General features: G+C 36.9%; 1 protein-coding gene and 1 long non-coding RNA gene across 2 annotated transcripts; one reads left to right on the top strand and one right to left on the bottom strand.

Annotated features, from left to right (window-relative positions):
• Positions 1–17,183: 17,183 nt before the first annotated feature.
• On the bottom strand, positions 17,184–17,765 carry LOC127108663 (secreted RxLR effector protein 161-like). Its single transcript, XM_051046018.1, has one exon. The coding sequence runs from the start codon at positions 17,763–17,765 to the stop codon at positions 17,184–17,186; it is 582 nt and encodes a 193-aa protein (XP_050901975.1).
• Positions 17,766–22,662: 4,897 nt separating this feature from the next.
• LOC127138540 (uncharacterized) lies at positions 22,663–24,926 on the top strand. Its single transcript, XR_007808802.1, has 3 exons — positions 22,663–23,107; positions 23,967–24,066; positions 24,671–24,926. It is a non-coding gene; the product is annotated as an uncharacterized LOC127138540 (long non-coding RNA).
• Positions 24,927–26,897: the final 1,971 nt, after the last annotated feature.

Here is a 26,897-nt window from a genome sequence, read left to right as displayed (position 1 = left end):
GATTTCAACACTTGGGTCACTCAACCTTCCAAATAAGATCTCCAGCTTTCAATCTTATAAACATGCATCGGAAGGGACCTGTATGTCTAAAAATGCAAAATTCTTTATCAAAAATATCTGGATGTTTTTGCAATCAAAGCGGTAATGAAAAACAAAAACAAAATTATTTGACTGAATATGCATTTTATTGATTGGAAAAGTGTGGCTCAAATGAGCAATACAAAGGAAGCAATTCCTGAAAAGAGGTAATTGCACAAAAGGAAAAATCTATCCTAATGGCAATTTGAAACCCGTGATCTCATCGAGTTCCAACTCGGTTACACCCCATATGTCCTCAGACTCTCCATGCTTTCTGCCTTCTGAACAAGACGATTCCAACTGATCCCTACCGGGTATTCTCCATGATGCTTTAACTGAAGCGCGAACGATCATGCTGGACGCAGTTGTTCGTTTCAATCCCTCTTTTGCCTGAACCGCCCTTTCGGGTTTTCAGTCCACCGGGATACCCTTTTTTGCCCAAGTCGCCTTCTCAGGTTTTCGACTTGCCGGGTGTACAGTTTTCATTTTTTTTCCCTAATTTTGCCCGAACCTTTCTTTTTGTTTTTGGTTCGCCGGGATGCCCATTTTTGCCTGGACTATTTTGTTCTTTTCGTCCAGCGGGTCAATTATACGAAGTATTTTTTAACTGCGTCCGCATTCACGGGGGATGGAAAATCCTCGCCATCCATGGTCGTTAACAACAAGGCTCCACCAGAGAAAACCTTCTTGACCACGAATGGACCTTCATAATTCGGTGTCCATTTGCCCCTTCGATCGTTTTGAGGAGGAAGGATCCTTTTCAGCACCATATCACCCACGTGATATACCCGAGGTCGTACCTTCTTGTCAAAAGCACGCTTCATCCTTTGCTGATACAACTGCCCATGACAGATGGCTGCTAGCCTCTTTTCCTGAATCAGGCTCAACTCTTCGTACCGGGTCCTTACCCATTCAGCCTCTTGCAACTTCACGTCCATCAGGACTCTTAAAGAGGGAATCTGAACCTCAACAGGTAATACAACCTCCATTCCATATACCAATGAGAAAGGAGTTGCCCCAGTAGATGTACGCACCGAGGTTCAGTACCTGGGCTACAAGCTTCGTACTCCGCCACTACTGTGGGTACACTCAAACGTTAGCCGGGCAATAAAAGCTTATTCACCTTAACCTCCCCATCAGACATCAGAATCCGTTCGGATTCAGGGTCAGGCCCCTCCTCCGGGATCGGTCACTCTCAATCTTTCGATTGGAGCACCTCGAGATGTCCTCATCAGGGAACTCAAACTTCATTGGTTGATAACCCACCATGGGTTGCGGAGCGATGTAATCAGACAATACACCCCTTGATTGCTTCTTGAGAGTATCACAAATCAGTCAATATTCTTTCGCCTTTTCACAACCCGTCCGGTCGATGCTGGATTCTCAAACCCATACTCGATCGGATCCATCTCGGAAATCCACAAAGTGGTATGAATCAGCATACTGTCTCAGTCGGCGAGCAGCCTATGCCAAAGTACATCAAGTTTTCTCGAACAGTGAATGTATTGTTTCACAGTCGGTAAACTTTTTGCTAAGGTAAATTGCATGCTCTTTTCGACAAGACGCATCATGCTGACCCAATACACCTCGTAAACCCCTCGAAGGCTGTCAAGTACAGATTAACAGTTGCTCTTTCCACAGGAGGTATCAGAATCAGAGGTTCCTGCAACTCATTCTTTTATTTTTTCAATGCCCCTTGGCAATCATTATTTCGCCTGACCGTTTGATCTTTTTTCTTCAATGGGTTCCCACGTGGCTGTTAAATGAGATGTGAACCATGACAGGTAGTTCAATCTATCTATGAAACCACGAACCTCTTCTTTTTATCCTCGGTTCAGACTTCTTTTTTTTTTTTTTTTTTTTTTTTTTTTTTGGCAGGATGAACCTCGATTCCTCCCTTACGATGAACCCCAACATTTTACCGGACCGCACTCTGATAGTGCACTCGCTTGAATTCAACCTCAGTTTGAATTGTCCCAACTGGTCAAACGACTTGCCCCGGTCTGCCAGATGCCCCTCTCCTGTTTGGGACTTTGCTATCATGTCATAGCATTTGATTTCATGACGAATCATATCATGAAACCAAGTCACTCCGATACGCGGCATTGGCGTTCTGCTCCTCTAGAGGACAGTCTTCTCTCCATGGTAGCTTGTGTGCAATGACACCGGTATACGACCCTGGCATATCCTGACACGACCAGGTGAAGGCATCCACATGCTCTTTCAACAAGGCTACCATTCTGTTCTCGATTCGCCTCTGAAGCGGCTCCAATTTTCCTTTCCTTCCTGACCTCGGCAGTACACAGGTTAACAATCTCAATTCGCTCTTCGAGCGGCTGAATCACCTTCTCCTCTTGTTTCGACAACCTGGCTAATCTCAGCAGATCACAATCTTCTTCGTCTTCTTCTTCGGCATGATTGCTCGGTTTGTCGAAGTCATATGAGGGGTAACCAAATTGTTATCAACGAGATCCGGAGAATATTTTTCGACTTTGGAACGAGACAAATCAAAAAAGAAAAATGAAAACAAACATTGCCATTTTTATTTGTTTTTTAAAACTGCAAAAATAAATGAAAAACAGGGAACACCGCTTTTTGACTGAAAAACATCCATTTATTAATGATGCAGAAAATGCAAATTATGAACATGAGGTGGCCCTTACAATGGACCATTGCGTGTCGGGCAACACATATGGCTTCCATGCATATAAACTGAAAACAAGAAATATTACTCTTCCGGACGAGTGTCAGTGATGATCTTGTTTAGGCCTTTCAGCTTCCTGGTACGCACGGCTTTATCCAACTACTGAACTTGCAGTCATTGACAGTTTCTCCACCTACTGTATAGGCGTGACCTGAATCTTCAGCAATTGCACTCACCATCGCCTGACCATGTGCCGGCATGGGATTGGCATTAACATTGGGAGATGGAGCGAAGTTGATTGCTTTTGAATCCACCAGGTCTTGGACTACGTGCTTAAAAGCTTTGCAGTCCTCTACACCGTGCCCGGGAGCACCCGAATGGAATTCACATTTGACATTTTCATCAAAATTAGCCGGCCTTTGATCAGGTCTCATAGGCGCCAAAGTCCTCAACTGTACCAGCCCCATATCTTTCAACTTCTTCAATAGGAAAGAGTATGTCACAGGCGGCCTGTCAAAATGCCGATCACTCATTCTCCTCCTGACTGGATATTCTACCCTCTGAGACCTTTGCTGGAATGGCTGACGCTGCTGTTGCTGCTGTGTAGGCTGATTGCCAGCAGGAATAGTTACCGCAGCGGTGTGCTGGTAGTAACGACCCCTACCGTGTCCTCTCTGGGCGTACCCAGCACTCGATCCACCCTCATCCTTGTGCTGGTCATTACCAAAAGATTTCTTCGGTCCAGACGACGAAGCGTTTCCTTGCATGTTCCCCATCTTCAGCCATTCTTCAATCCTCCTCACCTTTTCGGCAATTACTTTCTGCCCCAAGGCGAACTCTTGCATGACATTGATCAGCTCTCCCATCTTCTCTTTCAGTTCGAGGATGTCAGCGTTGGGAGGATCCATCAGTCTGGGAGTATTGCGCCTGGTGAAGTATCTGTGAGGGCGTGTTGAGTGCAAAGGTACAGCTCTGCGAGCACGAGCAATGATTCCTGCAAAACAGCAAACAGGTTAATATGCATGAATGCAACGTCTATCCATATGAGGAAGCTTCTGTCTTTTGATTCTGGTTTCATCGAGACAGATAATATTTCACCAATAACGTTTTGACATTCAGATGTCTCTCAACCAGATTCTCAATCCATCATACTCCCCATATGGCTAGACGTAGATTTGGTGCAGATGAATGCAAAATGAGAATGATGCAGATGTATGCAATGCACTGGGCCATCCTCCAAGTCCTCCAATCATCTGTTGCACTGAAGCCTGATCTCTGAACTGATCATAACCATCTGAGGAAACAAGTAACCACCAATCCAACCCACGGGTTCCGAAATAAACGGAAGACAGATACATCATCATCATCATCACTGGTCTCTGAGCAGACACTCACAACCATCTGAATCGGCCCGGGGAATCCTGAAATAAACGGATCCCCACTGATAAATAACTCGGCCCGGGGAATCCTGAAATAAACGGATCCCCACTGATGAATCACGGACAGCACTCCGGCGTCTCAAAAATAAACGGCCATAAATCCGACTTATAAATATGACTCGGATCCACGGAACAAAAATTCACCATCTGAGTCACCATCAATCACCAACAGTCACCATCTGTACCTGTTAAAATGATCATTCCCTCCCCACTCACGGGTGTCATCTAGGCCAGGGTAAAGTCGAAAGAAACGCAGCATAAATAACCTTTCGCAGAATACCATCATATACACACCCGAAGTATGTAACGATAATATCCCACCAGGGTCTGAACTGCTCGTGATATCAATGTTCCGCTAAGTGGCGCCATACCACCCGCTTCCCATGAATCACTCTATTCCTAGGTTTCCTAGATTTCACTCATAGCCTGGGTATTGGGCCTTTTACCTCGAGTAACTCCCACCCCAAAACAGAGGAACCACCTGTACAGAGGACGGCAACAACATGATAGTATGATGCATGCGGACATTAATGCAAATATATACACAGTGGTTAGAATAATAAATGCAATAAATCAAACATCACAAGCAACCTAAACTATCCTAAAACGCTAGGAAGGACTCGCTTAGGGACGATGGACCAGCATAGGTCTACATCGTTAAAGTCCCCAGCAGAGTCGCCAGCTGGCGCATCCTGCGAAAAATCAACCGGCGAGGCTCGAAAATAAAACACACACAGAGCCGCCACTGCGCGTTATTTATCCCAAGATAGGGAAAGGAAACGCTCAGAGAAACCTGGAAAGGAAATGGTCTCGCGACCAAAGAGAAAGGGTAAGGGAGTCGGTTACGCAAGGGGAAGGTATTAGCACCCCTCACGTCCGTCGTACTCGACGGGATCCACGTTCTAAGAAAGGAAAAGGTTGCTAGACATCACACACACACACGGCGAACGCAGGTTGGGTTAGGAGGAACGAGCTCGATAAGGTATCGCACCTTATGCCTACATATCTTGTCTGGAACAAGAATCAGAGCCACTGTAGTTCGGCTTACGCACGCCAAACAACACAAAACAACACAAACAAACAAGGGTGGCAAACATGGAGCCCGACAACCACTGGATGGAATTATGTCAGCATCCGAACCAAAACACACTCAAAAGGGCAAACATGGAGCCCGACTGCCAATCCTGGGCTTACGTCGGCATCCGAACCCAAACATACAATCAGATAACAACAAATACAAACAAACACACGCAAAAAAGAAAAAGGCGCCCGGAGTGGTCTCGTACGACCACCTGCCTACATACCTTGTCTGGAACAAGGATCAGGGCGATGTAGTTCCCCTGAAAGGGACTAAATTGCTAACCAGAAACCGGGGAAAGATACACAACTAGGGAGCTGAGACTCGAGCCTAATGTTGTCATGCATCGTTAACCCTAAGTTCGGTTTTCTATCCTACTTGCATAAGCAAACTAACCTAACCAGGAAAGAAGCTAGCACACAAGCATACAATCATATATCATCAAATGAGAACAGGTATCTCAAACAAGCATGTCAATCAGATATCCACATAACACGCACTATAGCCAAACAAGGGGGCTCAATCAATCAGGTTTGACTGCCTAAGCAATCGTCTGTACAGGTTGTGTTTGCTCTTAACCTTGCCATTACGAGGCTAAGGTGAAGCAGATGATGGGATGAAGTGAGGATCAGACCTCACAGCTCTTATCCCTAACCAGGGAGAGCTGACAAATGAGCATGGGTCCAGAATAGGGGAACCCTTCTATACTCGATGACTCTGACACAATAGATCTCGGGCTTTTGATCTCAATGCTACAACCATGTAATGGGAGCAAGGAGAAGACTCACTGAATAGTGGGGGATAGATTGCTTATCCCTACCTTCCACCAATTGCCTTACTTGAAGGACTTTTCCTGCTTGGGCTTAAAATTAAACATACACAATCATTGCCTCTTAAGGAGGACTTCAGACAATTTGCCCGGCCCGGTAACAGCCGGGTCTCCAGACTACATGAAGTTAGAAAGTTATACCTCTATGCAAGTTGCTTAAGCAAAGCAAAGCAAAAGTTCACAAGGAACTGAGCAACTAAAGGTACCTGGAAACAATCAAACACAGTTAGTAATCAGACAGACAAAACCAAACAGCAAGTGTTCAATCAATCAAACTATACAAAGCAATGCACAATAAAGCAAGCTCAAAGCTCAAGCCTAAGCTTCACCACCTACAAAACAATGTTATGTTAGTGTACAAACATCAACAACATCAATTAAAATTGATTTGAATCATTCTCCATGAGCATTGCTTTTCTTATCCTGAAAAATCAAGCAAACATTAGCAACTAGACCACTAGGCCAAGCCTAGGGTCCAAAAGCAAGAAAAAAATAGTAAACAGCAAGGTATTCACCCACCAATCTCAAATTAAAGTCAAACAAGAGCAAACATCATTGGTCTCATGTTTATATCATCCATCATGTTCATGTTATGCACAAAACAAGGCACATTGGTTCAAATGAAACACCAAGCATACAAACAGAACTATTGCATTCAAATCCACATCAAAGCAAATCCAAAAATTCTCAAATTAATCACACCTAAACAGGGGGTACTCAAGGTCTACCATGTCAAATTTGAGCTCATTTGGGCAAATGGAACCATGTCAATAAAAATCAACAAAAACAGACACAATCATAGGCTCCAAAACACAATATCAACACATGCTTCCACTTCAAAAATTCATAACTTAATGAAAACAGCAAAGAAATGGATGAGACCAAAACAGGGAGGTCCTAACATGTGTCTCCTACAAGCATATAAAATTTCATGATCATACAGTACCATATGAGCATTTCCCAATCAATCTACCAACATGTATCATGTGAACTTGCAATTTCAACCACCAGAAATGAAAAATCATGATCAAATTGAAAATGCAATGTAAAATTCCACAAAAATTCATACAGCATATAAACATGTTAATCAAACATCATGCAAAGTTTCACATTAATTCAGCAAGCACAAGTCAATCAAATAAATTCAACAAGTTGACATCAAGAGGTGTGACACAAATTGTCACACCTAAGTTCTAAAATTCACTTCTCAATGGCCAGGTATCAAAAATACATGAAATTTACATATAAATGAACATCAACCAGTCAAGAATCATCACAAAAATTTTCAAGAATTTATTTAACACTATGAGAATTTCATGATCAAATTGGTACAAGGTGTCAATTTTGAGCACATGTGAAATAAGTCTAGGTCAAACAATATTTTTGCCATGCACAACTTTGACCAATAGGTCAAACAAATTCTACACTCAACAATAAAGTCATAGAAAAAATCTCCATATTTTTCTGAATTTTTTACTATTTTTGGTGAATTATTTAAGGTGTTATCAATTTGTTAAGAATTAATTAAAATAAATAAAATTGCACAATGGCATAACTGTAATTAATTAAGGCGCGGGAGGGAAACACGTTTTTTTAAACTTTCAAATGGAAAAGTGGATCAAACATGTTAATATTTCCAGAACTTCATCGTCCACAACCAGCCATGCCAAGAACACGAAAATCTTAAATCGTCACCAAAACACGCAAGAGCATATCCGTTCGAACCGTCTAATCGAGCACAAGCCAAATACGAACTCCATATGTCCTAATTGTTCCTAAATCGAGCGGATCGAAGAGATTAGGGTTTTGGCACAAAATTTCAATCCTAGATTTCTCCCTACACAGTCATCCATTCGCAATTCTAAGACTATCACCGTAATCTACATTCAATGAACTACAGAATACATATAAACATTTGGCAAGGCATGAGATTCGAAAATCGAAGGAACCTGTTATGGCAGTGTAATCCACGTGGTCCTTTGCTCTTTCTTCTTCCAAACAGATGCACAAGAGGTATAGGGAAGATGATTAGAGATGCTAGCTTCAATCGCCTTTGCTCCTAGTGTCCATAATTCGGATTTGCCATTGATGAGGTGATGTTGAACAGTCGCGATTCCACCTTCCTCTCCTTCCAAACTATCAAAACAGATGCTGAGGATGATGATTGTAGTTGAATGCCACAAGAATCATGAAGATTGGTTGAGATTTGAGGAAGAAACTTGGATTTGAAGATTTGTGTTCTTGAGAGAAAACTTGAGAATTTGGAGAGTTTTGAGATCCAATTTGGGGAATTGTGTATTCTGTTATGATTAACAGATGATTATGATTATATATGGTAGCTTAATCCATGCTTAAGTGTGTGATTAACCAAATTAGCATTGTTAGTGTAATTGGTTATTTCAAGTGAGGGGTAAAAATGTAATTCCACTATGACAGCTCATGCCACCTGTTTTGACAGCACATACACCTTTCAATTATCACATGTGAGCTGTAGAAACTTGCCTCATGCTCATTGGTTGTGTAAATCTCAAAATCACCATGTGGATGCATTTGTCCAATTTTGGCATTTTCACTTTTCAAGCCAAATCTCAATCCAAAAGCCTTAGCCATGAAATGATGCTTCCAACACACTCTAAATTCCATTTATGAGGTGTAGCAAAAAGTCCCATCTCCAAATTCCAATTATTCTGAGAGTTGGACCATTTTGCCCCTGGTCCAATTCAGCTGTCCAGTTGAAAAGTGACTTTTTGAATTGGCCATTTTTGGGAAAATCCAATTATGCACCATGAAAGTACATGTCAAATGGAGTTTGTGCATATAAAGAACTTGCAATTTGGACAAAGCATGTGGAAGTTATGGCCTCCTGATTATGGGTCATTTTTGAATTTCACTGAGCCCTAATTTTCCAACCACACATGGGATTTTCAAGTTCTTGGACTTTTTGGAAAGGTGAGAACAAGATATACAACTTTCATGTTGAACAATTTTTCATTTGAAGCTTCCTTGGACACGTGGCTTTGAGGTCAAAAACTTTCCATTTTTGGAAACTTCAATTACAAGTCACTTTCTATTTTTGGCAGTTTTTGTCCTGACTTGATTTTCTTCATTCTTAAGCTTTGAGATGTCATATAACACTTGTTCCAACATGAATGAAGTGTATCCAACTCATTTCCACCTCCACATCCATCAGATCATGTACAGTTGACCACAGTTGACTTTTCCAACTGACAGATGAATCTGGCAATGCATAGATCAATCTGAGCTCCATTCTTCAACTGAAATGGCTCAAGGGTGAAACCCTAGCCTCAATAAGCTCAATATAATCATAGAATGAACCCCATAACCATCATAAACCTCATCTCCTGATTCAGCCCTGATTGGCCCAATGCAACTGATTAGGGTTGACCAGTGGTCAAAACCCTAATCTCAAGGAATCTTCTTCAATCTTCTGATGACACCAAACCATGATGATGATGATGTATCATTGCAATCAAAGTGAAGACCAATATCCTTTTGAGAATCATGAAACCCTGATTCACAGCCCAATCCTCAGATGGCCCATGATCAATCAATAAAACCCTGGCTTGCACCTTTGACTTCCTCATCTCCTGATCAAGACTTGGGAAGATGGCTTGCACAATGTAACCACATGATATGCAACATGAAATGCCTAATGCCCTAAAATGAAATGCAAATATGTTAATGCTTAGTCCCACGAGAGGAGGGCAAATTTTGAGGTGTTACATATACCCAGACATTTAATTCATTCTTTTCGGTAAGACAATACAGTGGGTATGCCTCTGTTCCTCCATATCTTAGTCGTGCCACCTTTACTCTTGGGTTACAAATACCATTTATCATATGGATTCCAATATACCATTACCTTTGGTTTCAAACTATACCTTTCCAGTCACTCTTTACCCAAAACTTCAATTTTGTGACTTTGGTCGTTCATTCCATTCATTTTCACGATGCATTCATATTCTACCTTCATTCACTTCATGTGATACACCTTATTCTTTGATCCAAATACATTATCCCTTTGCGCTCCATCTTATGTCATCCTGTGAACCAAGTGTTATTTGGCTTATACCCAAACACCTAATTCATTCTTTTTTTGGTAAGACAATATAATGGGTATGCCTAATTTCCTCCACGTCTTAGTCTATACCAGTTTTGCTCTTGGGTTCATATTTCACCCCTTGTTGGAGTTCAAATAATATTAGCCTTTGATTTAGACCATACTTTTATCACACCTCTTTTCATCTCCCATCACTAGTTATTTGAACAACGGAGCTCTGAATTCCTCATTGCACTATGAGGATACATAGGCATGAGGGCCCCAATCCTCACCGAGCGTTCTATCTATTTCTTTTTATTTTACCTCATTCTTTTATGAGTAATCTTTAGATATAACACATATTCGAGCAAGAACAATTAAAACGGTTCCCATGGAGTGCCATGGATGTTATGGATGCTAATACCTTCCCCTTGCATAACTGACTTCCTTACCCAGCATATCTCTTTCCCCAGGTTTTATCGATGTTTTCCCTTTCCTTCAGGAATAAATAAAGTTCGATGGTGACCTGTTGTATGTTAGAGCGTGCGATGCATTCAGGTATGTTTCCGCTAGCTTCAGAAGCTATGGCATTAATGAAGGTAGTAGATCTAATAATTAATTATTATTTCAGTGTTTTGGCCTTTGAAACGGATAACCAAACTCTGACAAACTTCTTTTAACAAATGTGAAAATCCTATAACACAATTGGGTATGGTGAAGAAATAGATGCAAAATTTCTTTATCATTTTAAGTTTAATTTTTTAATAATCAAAGTTGTATTGACATATAGTACTATGGGTACTCTAACCCAATCACAATAAAAATGACAAATCTTACAGACAAATGATCAAAGAAGATTTAGACAAAGAAGAGGATTTTTGTACCAATCATAAAATTTACATTTTTATTGGAACTAAAATATACACTAAGCCAAAACCAAGATAGAGCTTTGATATTGAAGTTCAACTCAGTAACACTAGCTACTACATTATTGAATAATATATGATTTCTCCACACTAACCAACAAAAAGCCATCCAAATGACACTTAATCACTTATAATCGACCTTCCCAACCTAGTTCTTCTTTGCCCTAAAGAGGTGGTCTATGATATTCACCTCAAAACTTGTATCAAGTCTAGTCCAAGAACATACATTTTGCCATACATTCTGCACCATAAAGCATCTCAAAAATAGATGTCCTACGTCTTCCTCTTGCTGAAAACAACACACACACACACACACAACATATCATGTGGATTATGAATGATGTTTTTGAAATGCAGGTGCAATCTTCTTAGGAGTTTGTGTTGGAAAATGCACCAACAAAATACTTTTACTTTATTAAGGAGTTTAGTTTCACACACCAACTTCATTTTTTTCTTTAGAGTTTCTTCCACCTAATTATCATCTATACCCTACATGATTTTCACATAACAATCTATGACATTTTTTCCACCAGCACTGATTTAGACCATGTCATCTTTCACATTAAATTTCGAATTAACTTTTATCAATAACCTATTTATTACCTCTGGCTCTTCTACAACTATTCCCTATTGGGATCCCTGCTGCATAATATTGAGATGTGCATACCAATTCCATTCATCTTGACGCCATTCTCCCATATTTCCTACATCTATGTGCTTATCGATTTGTACTTGATATAAGTTTGGAAACTGTAACGCCAAATAATTTTTCCAATCCATTTTTCAGACCAGGATGGGATATTAGAAATATATCCTAGCTTGTAAGAAACATGCTTCAAGAAACCATTAATAATCTCCTTCCGGTTGTTGCTGACAAGATCCCCCCCCCCCATAAGGAGCTTTTTGATCTCTTACGTTTCAATTCATTGGACCAAAAACATTGTTTGAGATTTCTATACATCTTTAATGCCAAGACCCCCCCACCCACCCACCCACACACACTCACCTATACTTTTGCAGACTTTATACTACTTCACCCAACATATTCCTTTTCCAGTTGCATACCAATGCCAAAAGAAGTTCCTTTGGATACTTGTTATTTCTTTTATCACCTCAACATGAGCTTTAAATAAAGAGTGATGATGCACTGGAAAATTGTTGATAATCAAGTTTATAAGCGTGACCATGCTTGCTATAGATAAGAATCTCACCTTACAACTTGTAAGTTTGCCTCTCATCATTGCTAACACAAACTTCCAACTCTCATATCTTTTGGGATTTGAACCAATCATTATCCCTATGAATTTAAAGGGTATACTATCAATTTTGCAGCTCAAGAAATATGAAACAGGATGAAGGAAATGGTGCCTGGCCCCAATTCCATAGGTTTTTCTCTTCCACATATTGATTCTTAATCTTGAAATAATCTTAAAACCTCTCAGAAATGACTTGATTGCTAATAAATTAGACCAAAATCCATCTCCCACCAGGATTGTATCATCTGCAAATTGGATTAAGTTAAATGATACTCCCTCCAAAACATGAAACCCTTTGAACAAGTCAATGTTGATTGCTTGTTTCACCAGACCTGCAAGCCCCTCAACAACTATTGTAAACAAAAAAAACTGATAGAGGATCACCTTTCCTAAGTCCTCTACCAACCCCAAAGTCTTTAGTAGGACTACCATTTATCAAGACAAATATGGTGATAGAGAAAACCCCTGCCTCCATCCATTCCAACCAATTTGTTCCAAATCATAGTTTCCTCAACATATTTCTAAGCTAATCCTAGTTGACACAATCGTATACTTGTCAAAATCCACCTTAAACATCATGCAACTTTTATTCTCTCTTTTGGTATAGTCAAGGATTTTATTTTCTAGCAAAATATCATCTAATATTTGTCTACCTGGGACAAATGATGTTTGGGTTTTGGAGATCACCTTACCAATCACATTTCTTAATCTTGAAGCTAGAATCTTAGCCACCACTTTGTACATATATCATATAAGGCAAATGGGCCTAAATTCCACAAAATCCTGGGTTATCCACTTTTGGTATTAGTGCTAAAAATGATGTTGTCATGGCTTTAGGGAGTTTGGCAGTCTCATGGAATTCCTGGATGAAATTTACCACATCTACCCCTATAACGCTCCAACATTTCTTTAGAAAATTCAGGTTGAAGCCATTTGGTCACGGGCTTCTATCACTAGCACTATCCCAAATTACTTCTCTAATTTCATCTTATGAAAATTTCTCCTAAAGAGCTAGATTGTCCAAAACATCCAACTTTAAGAAATCAGTGTTATCCAATCCCGAGCTACACTATAAGGTTCTACAAATCTTTCTTCAAAGAACTTTCTAGCAGCCTCTTTAACCTCAACTACTCCTTCTACTCTCCATTCACAAGTTAACACTAATATTATTGAATTAATTATTGATATGTTTTACATCATTTTTTGAATTGTTTTTTAGTTTTTATCACCATCTTAAAGCCATCTTTGTCTGGCCTTCTATTTTAGAAGACTATGCTTCTATTTTAAAACTCTCCAAACCTCTTCTTGTGCTTTCATCCATAGAATCTTATCTTTTTCAGATGAATCATAATTTACATATAATATTTTCTTATTTTTTTTATTAATATTTGAGACAACATCTTCTAATTTCAAATCTAGCCAGCCATATACTTCTCTATTCCACCAGATAAGCCTTTCTCTCAAAAGTTTCAATTTTTCTTTAATCGTGTAGGAATTCTTCTCTACTATTAGACGAGTGCAATGATCTAGAAGGAGGTTGAATAAATTTCTCCAAATAAAATTGTCTTACTAAAAATTTTGTTTTGAAAAATATTTTTCTATAGCAAGCGGAAGCGACTCCGAATAGACACCCGTCTATATGAAGCGTTATTGGTAGAATCAAATATTTGTATAAATCGTAGTATAAAGTATGTTAAACATGAGAGAAACAAACCAACAGGTTCAATATGAGTTGTTTGACTATAAACCACACTAAGATAAACGATTTTCAATTAAATGTAAAAATAAACCTGACTAATGAATTTTCTCAAACACTTAGTGTCCAGTCAAAATATCAAACATTTGGTGTGCAATACACCAAGCTTAATTATATTTTTGTTAAAGGTGTGACAAATCAATTGCAATTGTTTAGATTGCAATGGTTTCACAAAAACAGTTTTAAGACACCTCAACACAACCAAAATTTTCTGCAAATCAACTTACACATTAATTATTATCAAAATGTAAAAAGAGATTGATATATATATATATATATATATATATATATATATATATATATATATATATATATATATATATATATATATATATATATATATATATATATATATATATATATATATATATATATATTATATATATATATATATATATATAGTATGATGATGCACATATAGAAAAAGATGGTAAGATCCAATATACACAAAGTACTAAGCTAACTAGTTTTGTCATCATTCAAAACATATCTAAGAGTATTTTGCACTCACATACTCCCCCTTTCCTATGATAGCAAAACATATTAAGCACTTGATATATTTTGAAAAGCTCCCCCTGAATATTTGCATCATAAACCTTGTACTTCCCCCCCTTTGACAACATCAAAAAGAGACAAAGACGAAAATTGTGAGAAGTATCATGAAAATTACACAACAATATATAACTCACTCAGAGGCGTTGTAAAGAGTTAAAACATTTAACTTAAATGAGCATTCATATAGAATCATGTCAAATTGAACAAAGCTCAAACACAAATAAACAACCAAGTATAGGCAAAAGAGTTAAATCATTCAACATATTTGTCATAAAAGGTTGCAACAAAATAACACAATAAATAAAAGAAAACATGAAAACAAAAATGCATTTTTCATGCAAGAATAAGATAAATAACATGCTAAATTGCAAAGATCATAGAAATTACTTCAAACATAAGGAATTTATGATGTGAGATATTCACTACTACTAAATAGACCTTTCGTAACACTAATTTTACAATAATCATCATTTTAACCATGGTGATGGTTTATTTTTGGGTGCTTTCTTTTTGTATTTACTAAAGGACATGTAACAACGGTCATGTAGAACAACCATGGTGAAATATACATGGAGTGAAATGGATTGAACCCCAACACAAATAATTTGGCCATTTATCATGACAAGAATGTGATTGACCTTGTATATCACCACTGTTTTTTTTTCAACCGTGGTAAAAGGTGCTACTTATTTATATATAAACAAAATTATCTCTCGCTTTAGTATATAATGATTGTCTCTCTCAAAACAAAAGCCTAACAAATCTTTCACTAGTCTCTCTCAAAATGAAACCCTAAGAACTCTGTCAGTCGTCTCTCTCATATGGAAACCCCAAAACAAAACTGTAACATCAAATCTTAGCCAATGGATATTTACAGGTTCGTTTTCACTATAGTTTTTTTTCAAAATCTGTTTCAATAGCTTGTTTTATAATGTTTGAAATTTCTGCTTGTTTTGACTCGTAGGCAGGGATGCTTGTCGCAATAAAGAGGATGGAGCTAAAGTTAGCGTTGCAAACTTGTGTCAAAGATCCAAAATGATATCCATTCAAGATAGACACGAGTTTGCGGCTCTAACTTTAGTTTCATCCTTATTTTATTGTGAACACGCCATTATGGGACATGTATGTTACGTTTCTAAAGCATTCTATGACTTGATATGTTTGTAATATCATTTTTGTTGTTTATGATTTATTGTTGATGAGTGTTTTTGATGAATGTTGTTGTTAATGTTTGTTTAAAAGATGAATTTATTATATATTATGTGGTTTGAGTGTTTTTCCAATCCCTTACCGAATATATAACTTTTCAAACTGCATTAGAAAATTCAAATATGATAGATAAAGTTGTATTAGAAAATAAGTACACGTTCAATTCTTAACAAGAATTATTCACATTGTTATCTGCATGTCGTTCTTTGACAGTTGGAACTTTGTTTAGTAATTGTAGTTCTTCAACCACTCATCTCTCTACCTCTAATTTTGTTTGCAAAATATTATTTACTTTGCAAACAAAATTAGAGGTGGAGAGAGGGATGGTTGAAGAATTACAATCACTAAACAAAGTTCTAACTGTCAAAGAACAACATGCAAATAATTGTGTGAAGAATGCTTATCAAGAATTGAACGTGTACTTGTAGTGTTATAATGTTATAGTGTAGATTGAAAGGTTATATATTTAGTGAGCATTGGCGAAATAATCATTTCACATAATTTATAACAAACTCAAGTGTATATATCACAACGGTTGTTTAGTATAACTGTTGTTAAATATTTTGCTTTAACAATATAACAACGATTTTTTGAAGTAACCATTATGGTAGATAGCGCATTACATAGATACAATCACGTTCACATGAACATGGTGGAAAACGTCATACATACAATCATACTTTACCTTACAATGGTTGGTTCAACATGGTGGTATCCATTTTCCAATCGTTGTGATAGGTGTTTTCCGTAGTAGTGATATATAATGAAGAGATTTAAACAAGATGTCATTATAAGCATATAAATTGAAAAAATCATGTGTAATCAATTGAAATTTTTGGAAGTGAACACATATGAAATTCTTCATACATAAAGTATATTACATACTCTTGGATCATAAACATGCAATCAATTTAGTCATAGATAAGCAACATAATTCATAGAAACTTTAAGGATAAAGAGATAAATTTAGAACGATATTACCTCATAGGATGAGACGGAGAATGCACTTCACAAAAAAATAAAATTTCAAACAAAAGTTAAATAAAATATGAAGAGTGCATGCAATAATATATTTTAGGCAAGATTTGAGATATCGAGAATGCCTAATTCTTGACAAATTGAAAAACGGCTCAGTCGCAAGTGGTTTTGTGAAAATATCCACAAGTTGATTTTTGCTATCAACATGCTCAAAAACGACATCGCCTTTTCAACATGGTCTCGTAGGAAATGGTGACATATGCCAATATGTTTAGTACGAGAATGTAACACCGAATTTTTTGTTAGGTTTATCGCACTAGTGTTATCGCACATGATAGGAATACGTCAAAATTTAATATCAAAGTCAAGTAATTATTATTTAAGCCAGAGAATTTGAGCACAACAACTATCGGCTGCAACATATTCCACCTCGGCAATTGACAAAGAAATTGAGACTTTCTTCTTGCTATGCCAACTAACTAGGGAGTTTGAAAATAAATGGCAAGTTTCACTGGTACTTTTCCTATATAAGTTGCAACCGGCAAAATCAAAATCAGAGTAACCAACCAAACTATAATCACTCCCTTTAGAAAACCAAATTCCATACTTAGATGTACCATTAAGGTATCTAAGGATGCGCTTTACTACTTTTAAATGTGATTCCTTGGGAGCGGATTGATACCGAGCACACATGCACACACTAAACATTATATCAGGCCTAGATGTAGGAAGGTATAGAAAAGATTTGATCATACCTCTACATATTTTGACACTAGCATCCTTACCATTTTCATCTCTATCCAAGTTTCCATTTATGGGCATTGGAGTGTCAATAGACTTTGAAACTGCCATTCTGAAGCGTTTAAGAAACTCGTGACAATATTTTGCTTGACACACAAATGTTCCTTCCTTGAGTTTCTTGATTTGAAGTCCAAGAAAGTAATTTAAATCCCCCATTAGACTCATCTCAAACTCACCCTACATAAGCTTAGAAATTCTTTGACTGGTTGCATGTTAGTAGAACCACATATTATATCGTCAACATAAATTTTGAACTAGAAGAAGATGTTTTCCTTGAAGTTTAATGAAAAGTGTAGTATCTAACTTCCCTCCAAGTATCCTTGATCAAGCAAGAAATTACTAAGTCGCTCATGCCAAGCCATAAGGGCCTTTTTTGAGACCATACAAAGCTCATTTTAGTTTATAAACATGATTAGGATACTCATGGTTTTCAAAGCCGGGAGGTTGAGAAACATACACTTCCTCATTTATGTAACCCTTAAGGAAAGCACTTTTCACGTCCATTTGAAATAATTTGAAGTTTTTGGAGCATGCAAAGGCTAGTAAAAGACGTATAGCATCGAAGCGGGCAACCATAGCATAAGTTTCCTCATAATTTATGCCATCCTCTTGGTTATATTCTTGAGCCACTAGTCGGGCTTTGTTCCGAGTTATCACTTTGTTTTCATCTAGTTTATTTCTAAAAACCCACTTAGTGTTAATGATTTAATGATCTCGCGAAAGTGGGACAAGGTCCCACACATCATTTATTTTAAACTGATTTAACTCATCTTGCATGGCCATTAACCAATGCTTATCAATTAAGGCATCTTTTGCATTTTTAGGTTCAACTTGTGAAACGAATGCAAACTGATAACAAAAATTACTTAGCTTAGAGCTTGTAGCCACGCCTTTGGTGATTTCCCCAAGAATGTTATCGATTGGATGGTCCTTGGAAGATGTCCAAGCCAAAGGAAGATCGTCTACTTTTAGTTGGACTCTCATCCTTCTCCTTTTCAATATTGTCATCTTCCCCCTCCTCAGGTTTCACCGCTTCAAGTTGATTAATTCTTTCTTTGGTGACTTTGAGTATGTCTTCTAAAGATTCATTTGCATCATGAAAAATAAAAACATTTCCTATGCTTCTCGGATATAGTACATCACAAGTGATTTATTCAACCTTAATAATAATAAGTATTCTCAAGCAATTATAATATCAAAGATAGTAGTGAAATGAGGATTTACCTACATTACCTATTTCACGATTTAACATTTATATTTGTTAACTTCATAGGTCACAACATTCTTCTTCTTTGCCACAAAGTCAATGAATAAAGAGATGTTACCTTTTATATGCCTTGAGTTTTCCTTGTTAAGATCATATATGCTCTTCAAAGAGTCAAGACATTTTACCTACAAAGTTAATCAATAATGCTAGGTCCCCAATTTTCATTGGGTCCTTGAGAGTGATTCGAAATATTGTTGCATTTGGGAAACCATTGAAACATACCTTTCGGAACCAAAAATATCCTAAATTTGAATTTAGCAATGGTATGACCTTTCTTACAACAATAGTGACAAGTCAAGTGACGACGAGAGTGACTTTCATTATTAGACTTCCTTACCACATAATTGTACTTATTGTATGAAACATTTAAAAATCTTTTGAATTTTGTAGGATTAATAGAGAATGTGACCTTTGGCCATAATGCCTTGTCTAATTTGGCTTTTAGAGTATTAACCTCTTCTTGCCAAATGTGACAAGTTTCACAACTAGAACAAGAAGATTTCTCTTATTCATCATTAACTTTTGAAGCATCTAACATGGATTTCTTGATAACCTCCATTTTTTTTCAGTTTCTAAACCCTTGGCTTATAAGCATGAAAATATTATTTTGTTTGAAGCCAACCTTTTAAAAGCAACTTGTAATTCAGAATAAGACAATTCATCAATAGGTTTATATTTAGATTGACTTACATTCTTTTCTAATCCCGGGCTACACTATGAGGTTCTACAAAATTTTCTTCAAAGAACTTTCTAGCAGCCTCTTTCACCTCAACTACTACTTCTACTCTCCCTTCACAAGTTGGCACTGGTATTATTGAATTAATTATTGGTTTTTTTTCATCATTTTGTGAATTGTTTTTGAGTTTTTATCACCATCTTGAAGCCATCTCAGTTTGGCCTCCTGTTTAAGAACACTCTCCTTCTGGTTTAAAACTCTCCAAACCTCTTCTTGTGCTTTCACCTATAGAATATTGTCTTCTTCATATGAATCATAATTTACATATAATAGTTACTCATCTTTTATATTAAGATTGGAGACAACATCTTCTAATTTCAAATCTAGCCATCCATACAATTCGCTGTTCCACCACCTAAGCCTTTCTCTCAAAAGTTTCATTTTTTTTAATTGTGTAGGCATTCTTCCCTACTATTAGACGAGGGAAATGATCTAGAGGGAGTTGAATAGATCACCAAATAAATATTTCTTATTAAAAATTTAGTTTTGAAAAATATTTTTCTATGGCAAGCGAAAGAGAATCTGGATCGACTCTCGTTTATCCGAACCGTTATTGGTAGAATCGATATGCGTATAAACTATAGTATAAAGTATGTTAAGGATGAGAAAATCAAACCAACAAGTTCAATATGATTTGTTTGAATATAAACCACACTAAGATACATGATTTCCAATTAAATGTAAAAATAAAATTGACTAAGGATTTTTATCGAACACTTAGTGTGCAGTCAAAATATCAAACACTTGGTGTGCAATACACTAATCTTAATTCTTTTTATGTTTAAGGTGTGATAAATTAATTGTAATTGTTTAGATTGTAATGGCTTCACAAAAACAGTTTAAGACACCTCTGTCGCGCCGCGTAAAAATACTGAATCACCACCAGATTTTATTTATTCCAAAGGAAAGGGAAAATAGCGATAAAACCCCAAAGAGAATGGTCTTCGCAACCAAGAGAGCATTTGGAAGTAGGTTATGCAAGGGGAGTGTATTAGCACCCCTCACATCCATGATACTCCATGGAAACCACTAGCTTGTATTAATGCATATGGATATTGTTTATCTGAATGTTGCTTGCTATCAATGAAATTAGATGAGAATAAGATGGGAAGAGAAAATAAGTTTTAAATTAGTGTGCTCGCAAAGGTTTCGAACCTTGTACCTACGTATCCTCATTCATGCATTAAGGAAGTTAGAGCTTCGTAGTTCCGCTCACAAATGGAGTATTTGTTTGTTTGTTTTTATGAATAATGTTGACGTTCATGTTCTACTGTTCACTTGCTTGTATGCTCGAGCATGAGAGCGTTAAGTGTTTGTTTGTTTGCAATATAATGGATGCGATTGGATTGCACTCTAGTAGTTAAACATTACTTGCTCACACATAGAGGCTTAAGTGTCATTCCCGGTAGAGCAAAAGTAATACGCCCTTTCTGAAAAAGGTTTGAAAGATGCCCTAAGGCAAAAAAAATGATTTGATTGGTTGGGTTTGATTTTAATATGGAGGCAAGCATCAAATCCTTGGCTAGGTACGATCAATAATCAGAATACTTGAGAGTTGAGAGGACAGTAGCATCCTAACCACTCATTTTCATCCAAAAGAAGTTTTGTTTGTGAAATGATTTGGTAAGTTGAATCGTTGATACTTAGAGGGAGAAAAGTATCTAACCCTTGGCTAAGTACGACCAACAATCAGAATACTCAGAAGTTTAGAGGACAATGGCATCCTAACTACCCTTTTTCTCTCTTAAGAGTAACTTGATTAAACTTGTTTTATTGTTAGATGTTTTGAGGAGGAAGTCAAGCATCGGCCCTCCAAGCTAGGTATGACCGACAACCCAAGTACTTGAATGTTGTGTACAAGCATGTACACCCCATTTTTGCATTCCAGTTTATTGAGAAATTGTTTTGAAAAAGGCACTTGATGTTGGATCAAGTGTTTGACATTTATTATGAAAAAGTGTGTGTGAAGAATGGAGGTAGAGAGATATAATGAGATAGATTGATAAGAGAAGAGATTGAGATTGAGAAGAGATTGAGGTAGGTTGTGGATAATGGAATAAAATGGATAAGAGATATTTGACATTAGATCAAGTACCCGCGTTGCTATGAAGTGAGTTTGATTTGGAAAATACTTAACGTTGGATCAAGTGAGCTTTTTGTCTTTTGAAAAGTTTCATTTTTATTATTTTGTTTTATCTTTTCAGTTAGCATGCATGTAAACTATAAAAAGAAGTAAACCTAAGTTATCACACTTGCATGGGATTGAGGGACATATGACTCACAATGAGGGAATGAAACCATACAATACAAAGGGTAAGGAATATAGATTAAACAAGTTACAAACCAAATATCATGCCTGAAACAGTCAAGTGGAATGGTGTCCTTAAACAATACAAGGTAAATGAATGGTTAAAGTTCATGATGGATTAGATCCACACTTGAATTGAACTTAATATATCAATGGCATGTAATCACACAAACACATGGAATTAGTATGAACTAATGGGATTTTCAATTTATTCAAGATAACCATAATCTAATGGGAAATTAAATGAGCATTAAAAGTTTATGATCACAAGATCAAATAAGCATGGAATACATGAATATGGATCAAATTGAAAAACATGGTTTAATCATGAATCAAAATCAAGATCAATATAATTTTAACATAATCAAGGCCTAGGTAAAACATGCTTATTCAATGTATTTCCAAGGTAATTAACATTTCAACATTAAAGTGATTAAAAACAAATTAGAACCTAATAGATCTAAACATGTTAATCTAACCATTCTAATAATATTAGCTAATTCATGATCTTTTATGTGTCAAAATAATAGCCAATTAACAAGAAAAAGTTGAGAAAAAATCACAAAAAACTAATAGCAAAAAATTTGAAAGAAAGCAAAACAGGGGGAATTCTGGTGACAGGGTGTGATAAGCAGAACAATGATGACATGCAGCAAAATGGCTAAGCCCATGTACATGGAAGCCCAAACGAAAACATGCATTGGATAAGGCAAATGATGAGTGGGAATTGACTCAACGATGACTAGGATTAATGAGTCAAAGTAAAACACGCACGTGAAATGCATTGAAAGGACTCAAAATAGTCAACAATGTGTGTGTTCTCTCTCTCTCTCTCTCTCAATTCAGTTTCTCCCTCCGCCGTGCCGGAGGTTGTCTCCGATGTCGGAGGCATCCAAAAATAAAACCAAACACTATCGCTCAACCTGTTTTGATGCCCTGAATCTGAATCCACCGATAGAATCCTATAATTCCCCAAGAATCATTCGAGTTGAAGAAGAAAGTTGAAGAACCCTAATTTTTAAAAGATAAATTAAATGGCAACCACATCATGATTCGATCGTAGACCTTAAGGCTATTGGTCCCCACCTCCTACTCAACCTATCGGTAACAAGAAACAGAGAAGAATAAGTTAAATTCGGAAGACCTACCAGAGCAACTTGAAGATGAAGATGGAAGTGAAGTCTCAAGTAACTCGAATCCTCCTCCTCTTTGCTCTTATATGCTTTTTATTCTTCCTTCTCTCTTATTATTCTTGTTTCTTATGTTGAGAGATTTTTGAGAATGAAAGGTTGAGTTCTTTATGTTTCTGAGCTGATTGTTGCTCTGTGAGTGAAGCAATGAGAGTGATGGATTGAATTGAAAATGCTTTTGGGTGTGGTTTCGAGAGAGAGAGAGTGAGAATATAAATGTTCTATGATGAGAAGGATTTAATGGTTTTTGGTGGGAAAAAAATTATGAGATGAATTGAGAGGTTCATGAATTGTGGTGGAAAACAATGATTGAGTCTAGAGCAATTATGAGGTCAGAGATGAAAAATGATTGGGTAGGTAATGATTGCGAGCCTCTAATGATTAGGGAATAATTGAATTTATAGGTGGTTCAACTCCTCAGGATCCGTGAGAATCAGTTAGGATTCAGTTGTTGAAAATTGATGTATTCAAGGGTGAGAGTTAGTTATGCCTAGGGGTAAGGGAATTCCGTTAGAATTCGGTTAGAATTTTGTGAATTCGAGGCATTTCAGTTTCCTGTTATGGATTTTTGAATTTAAGGCATTTCCAGCTGGCAATGGTTTATGAACTTCTGTTAGTTAGTGATGTGGCATTGAGTTAGTTATGATGAGTTCATTTGGTAAGTTCAAGTTGTGATGTTGGATCAATTAGGTTAGGTCAGTGATGATGGGTGATGTTGGAATTTATTTAGCTTGCTCGAGTTATTTTGTGTTTGGAAATGTTTGATCTGTTTCACATTGTAAGTTTGTTGCATGCTTGGTGGACTATTTTGGTTGTTTTGTATGCTAATTGCTTGATGTGCTTGTGTCAATTGCAGGTTGATTTGCATATTTATAGGGCTTGCACTTGGTCTGTGTTGTTCTGCTGCAGGCATGTATTGTTTCTGCAGGTTCATGGCATGATTTGTGGGTAGTTAGGTATGTTGGTCTTCTAGTCTGGTTTTACTTGGCTCGTGCTTGTGTTTTGCTACAGGTTATTTGGTTTGTTGTATGCAAGTGAGGTCATGATGTAAGGTTTGGTGCACGGAAAAAACGTTATGGGCTGCTACAATGATTTATGATGAGTTGTTAGGTCTTATAGTTGAATGTGTTTGGTTTGAATGTATTGCATGCTGCTGCTACTTGTTAATCATGTATGTGTGATTGTGGTTTGCAATGAATGGTAGTACTGCTATGATGTGAACTATTTTGCATTGCTTGGTATTGAAATGTTGAATGGGTTTTGCTTTAGTTGTTAGAATGCTTATTATGAATGCATTGTAAATTCATATTTTATATTTGGTACATTTACATGGTTGTTATGGATATGTGTGGTTATTAGCTTATATCATGATGCTAATGTTAACATGCTTAGCTAGATGAATATTGAAATGCCATGATGTGTGCAAGTGACCTTAATTTGATTTAATGAATTGTGCATGATTATGATGGATTGCATTGGATGATTGCTTTGAATGGTTGATCATGACTTACTTTTGTTATGGTTATGCTTGACAATCTCATGAGCTTGGTTCTTTTGTAGGATGGTGCAAACAATGATGGACATGGCTTACACGTGAAGAAAGCAAAAAAAATCAAGAAGATGGAAGCATGATAGATCACAAAGGGCTAGGAACAAGAAATTAGGGTCTGGGATGTAGGATGGGTTAGTTGACTTTGGTCAACTAGTTGACCAAAAAGTCAACATTTGACCAAAAGTCAACTTAGGTAGAAAATTGTCAACTTGTAATTTTTCTCTATGTATGGACATTTGATGTAATTATAATGAATGCAATTGATGTTTGTTCCTTAATGAATGGCATTGATTATTTTAAATGAATGGTGTTAATATTGAAATGATTGGAATGGGAACTAACTTGAATAATCAATTATGGTATTGAAAATGCAATGAATCATATTGAACATGGACTTGAATGAACCATCCACATAATCAAACTTAAACCTCTTGAAATCAAAAAACTTGAATGGATGATGAAATGAATGATGACAAGACTTAAATTGATCACCTTAGGCCTTAACATGGACCAATGGACAATGGGATTTGTATGAACCAATAGACACATCATGAACAAACCATGCACTAGAAATGACCATATGAAAAGGCCATGAATGGATTAAATTAAATGGAAGTTGTGATGCCATGGACATGGACTTGAACCAATGAATAACATCAAGTAAAAGATAAACATGTAAAGCCTTGAAATGAATGCTAATCAAACCAATGAGACCTCATAATAAACCAAGAATAATTGGCCTCGAATGGATCTTGACAAAGCAAGTGAAACATGCACAATGGATGATAATGAATCAGATGAAATTAGGGTCGGTTGCCTACACAATGAATGATAGCCATAATTAGGGTTTGGCCTTGGCCATCAAAAAATGGAAATATCAAACTAAGGTTTTGCTTCACCAAGAAGCCACAGTTGAATCTTCAATGTCAAACACTCACACAAGAATCAAAGATACCTCAAATTAGGGTTTTGGTTGATTGAGCAACCTCAAGCTACTAGGAAACCCTAGTCTCCATTAGGTACTAGCATAATGCTTTGAATCCAAGATATCTGTCCTCTTGTATTGAACCAATGCTTATGCAAATGATATGACTGACCATGAAGACATGCACATGATTAGGGTTAGTGACCTAGGTGAACATTGTGAAGGGTAGGGTGAGTTTTAGGCTATGACAACCTCAATACAACCAAAATTTTATGCAAATCAACTTACACACCAATTGTTATCAAAATGTAAAAAGAGATTGAGAGAGAGAGAGAGAAACACCAAGATTTGTTTAGGAAATTCCCTAATTATCCTCACTATAGGTATGTCTGCCCTTAATTCAAAATCAAATTGAGATATTGTAACTAACCTTTGCAATATCAGTTTACAAGAGAAGTCATAGAAATTCAAATCCCAAATCATATATTTGATGTTGATCCTAACTACTTCTCTTCCCTTGATCTATCTTGATCAAGTCACACAATTTACTACTCCGTTACCACTACTCCTTTGATCGAACCTCCGTTCTTCAAAGCTTTCACTCGGCTGAATCTCAATTGCGAAATCTTTCCCCAAATATTTCAATTGATCATTCGGTTACCGCTACTCCTTTCCAAGAACCCCCGTTCTTTAAAGCTTCCACTCCGTTGAATCCAAGTTGCAAAGACTTGTGCGAAAACCCCCAAATCAACCCTTGATCTTGGAGGAAAAACCCTAAAGGTCTTATCAATGAAACCTCCAAAGAAAAGACTCAACCCAATTTGATTACACCCACCTAAATTGGACCTTATTAATCTTATCTTGATAACAAACAACAAAAATGATTATGTGGAGTTGTTGAATGCATGCAAAGAAAGGTTGAAGATGATGAGAAATTTATAAGTGTGTTCTTGGTTTCAATGTTGAGAAATGATGCATGAATGCATATTTATCTATATGTGTGTGTGTAGAAAGAAAACAAGCAAAATAGATTTTTAGCCAAAAATGTAAGTTTTGAAATTGGAACAGAATGTATTGACTCAAAACTAGAATGAGTCAATACATAAGCTGAAGGAGTCGATACAAAGCATAAAGGAGTAGATACATTGAGGCTAGGGAATATTTGTTTGAAAAATGCTTCAGAAGGAGTCGAATCCAAACACAGGGAAGTCGACTCATCCACCTAATGTATCCACCTAGTCCCTCAATGTATCGATACATTGAGGGAGGGGAATGCCAGGTTGAAAACCTCTTTAGTTGGAGTTGACTTG

Source organism: Lathyrus oleraceus, chromosome 1, assembly GCF_024323335.1.
Source record: "Lathyrus oleraceus cultivar Zhongwan6 chromosome 1, CAAS_Psat_ZW6_1.0, whole genome shotgun sequence".
Lineage (NCBI taxonomy): Eukaryota > Viridiplantae > Streptophyta > Magnoliopsida > Fabales > Fabaceae > Lathyrus > Lathyrus oleraceus.
The sequence above is the reverse complement of the archived record's forward strand: the minus strand, read 5'-3'. Positions and strand labels throughout refer to the sequence as shown.

Coding starts and splice junctions, on each gene's coding strand:
- LOC127108663 (XM_051046018.1), bottom strand. CDS start 17,765: ATGGGGGATTTAAATTACTTTCTTGGACTTCAAATCAAGAAACTCAAG.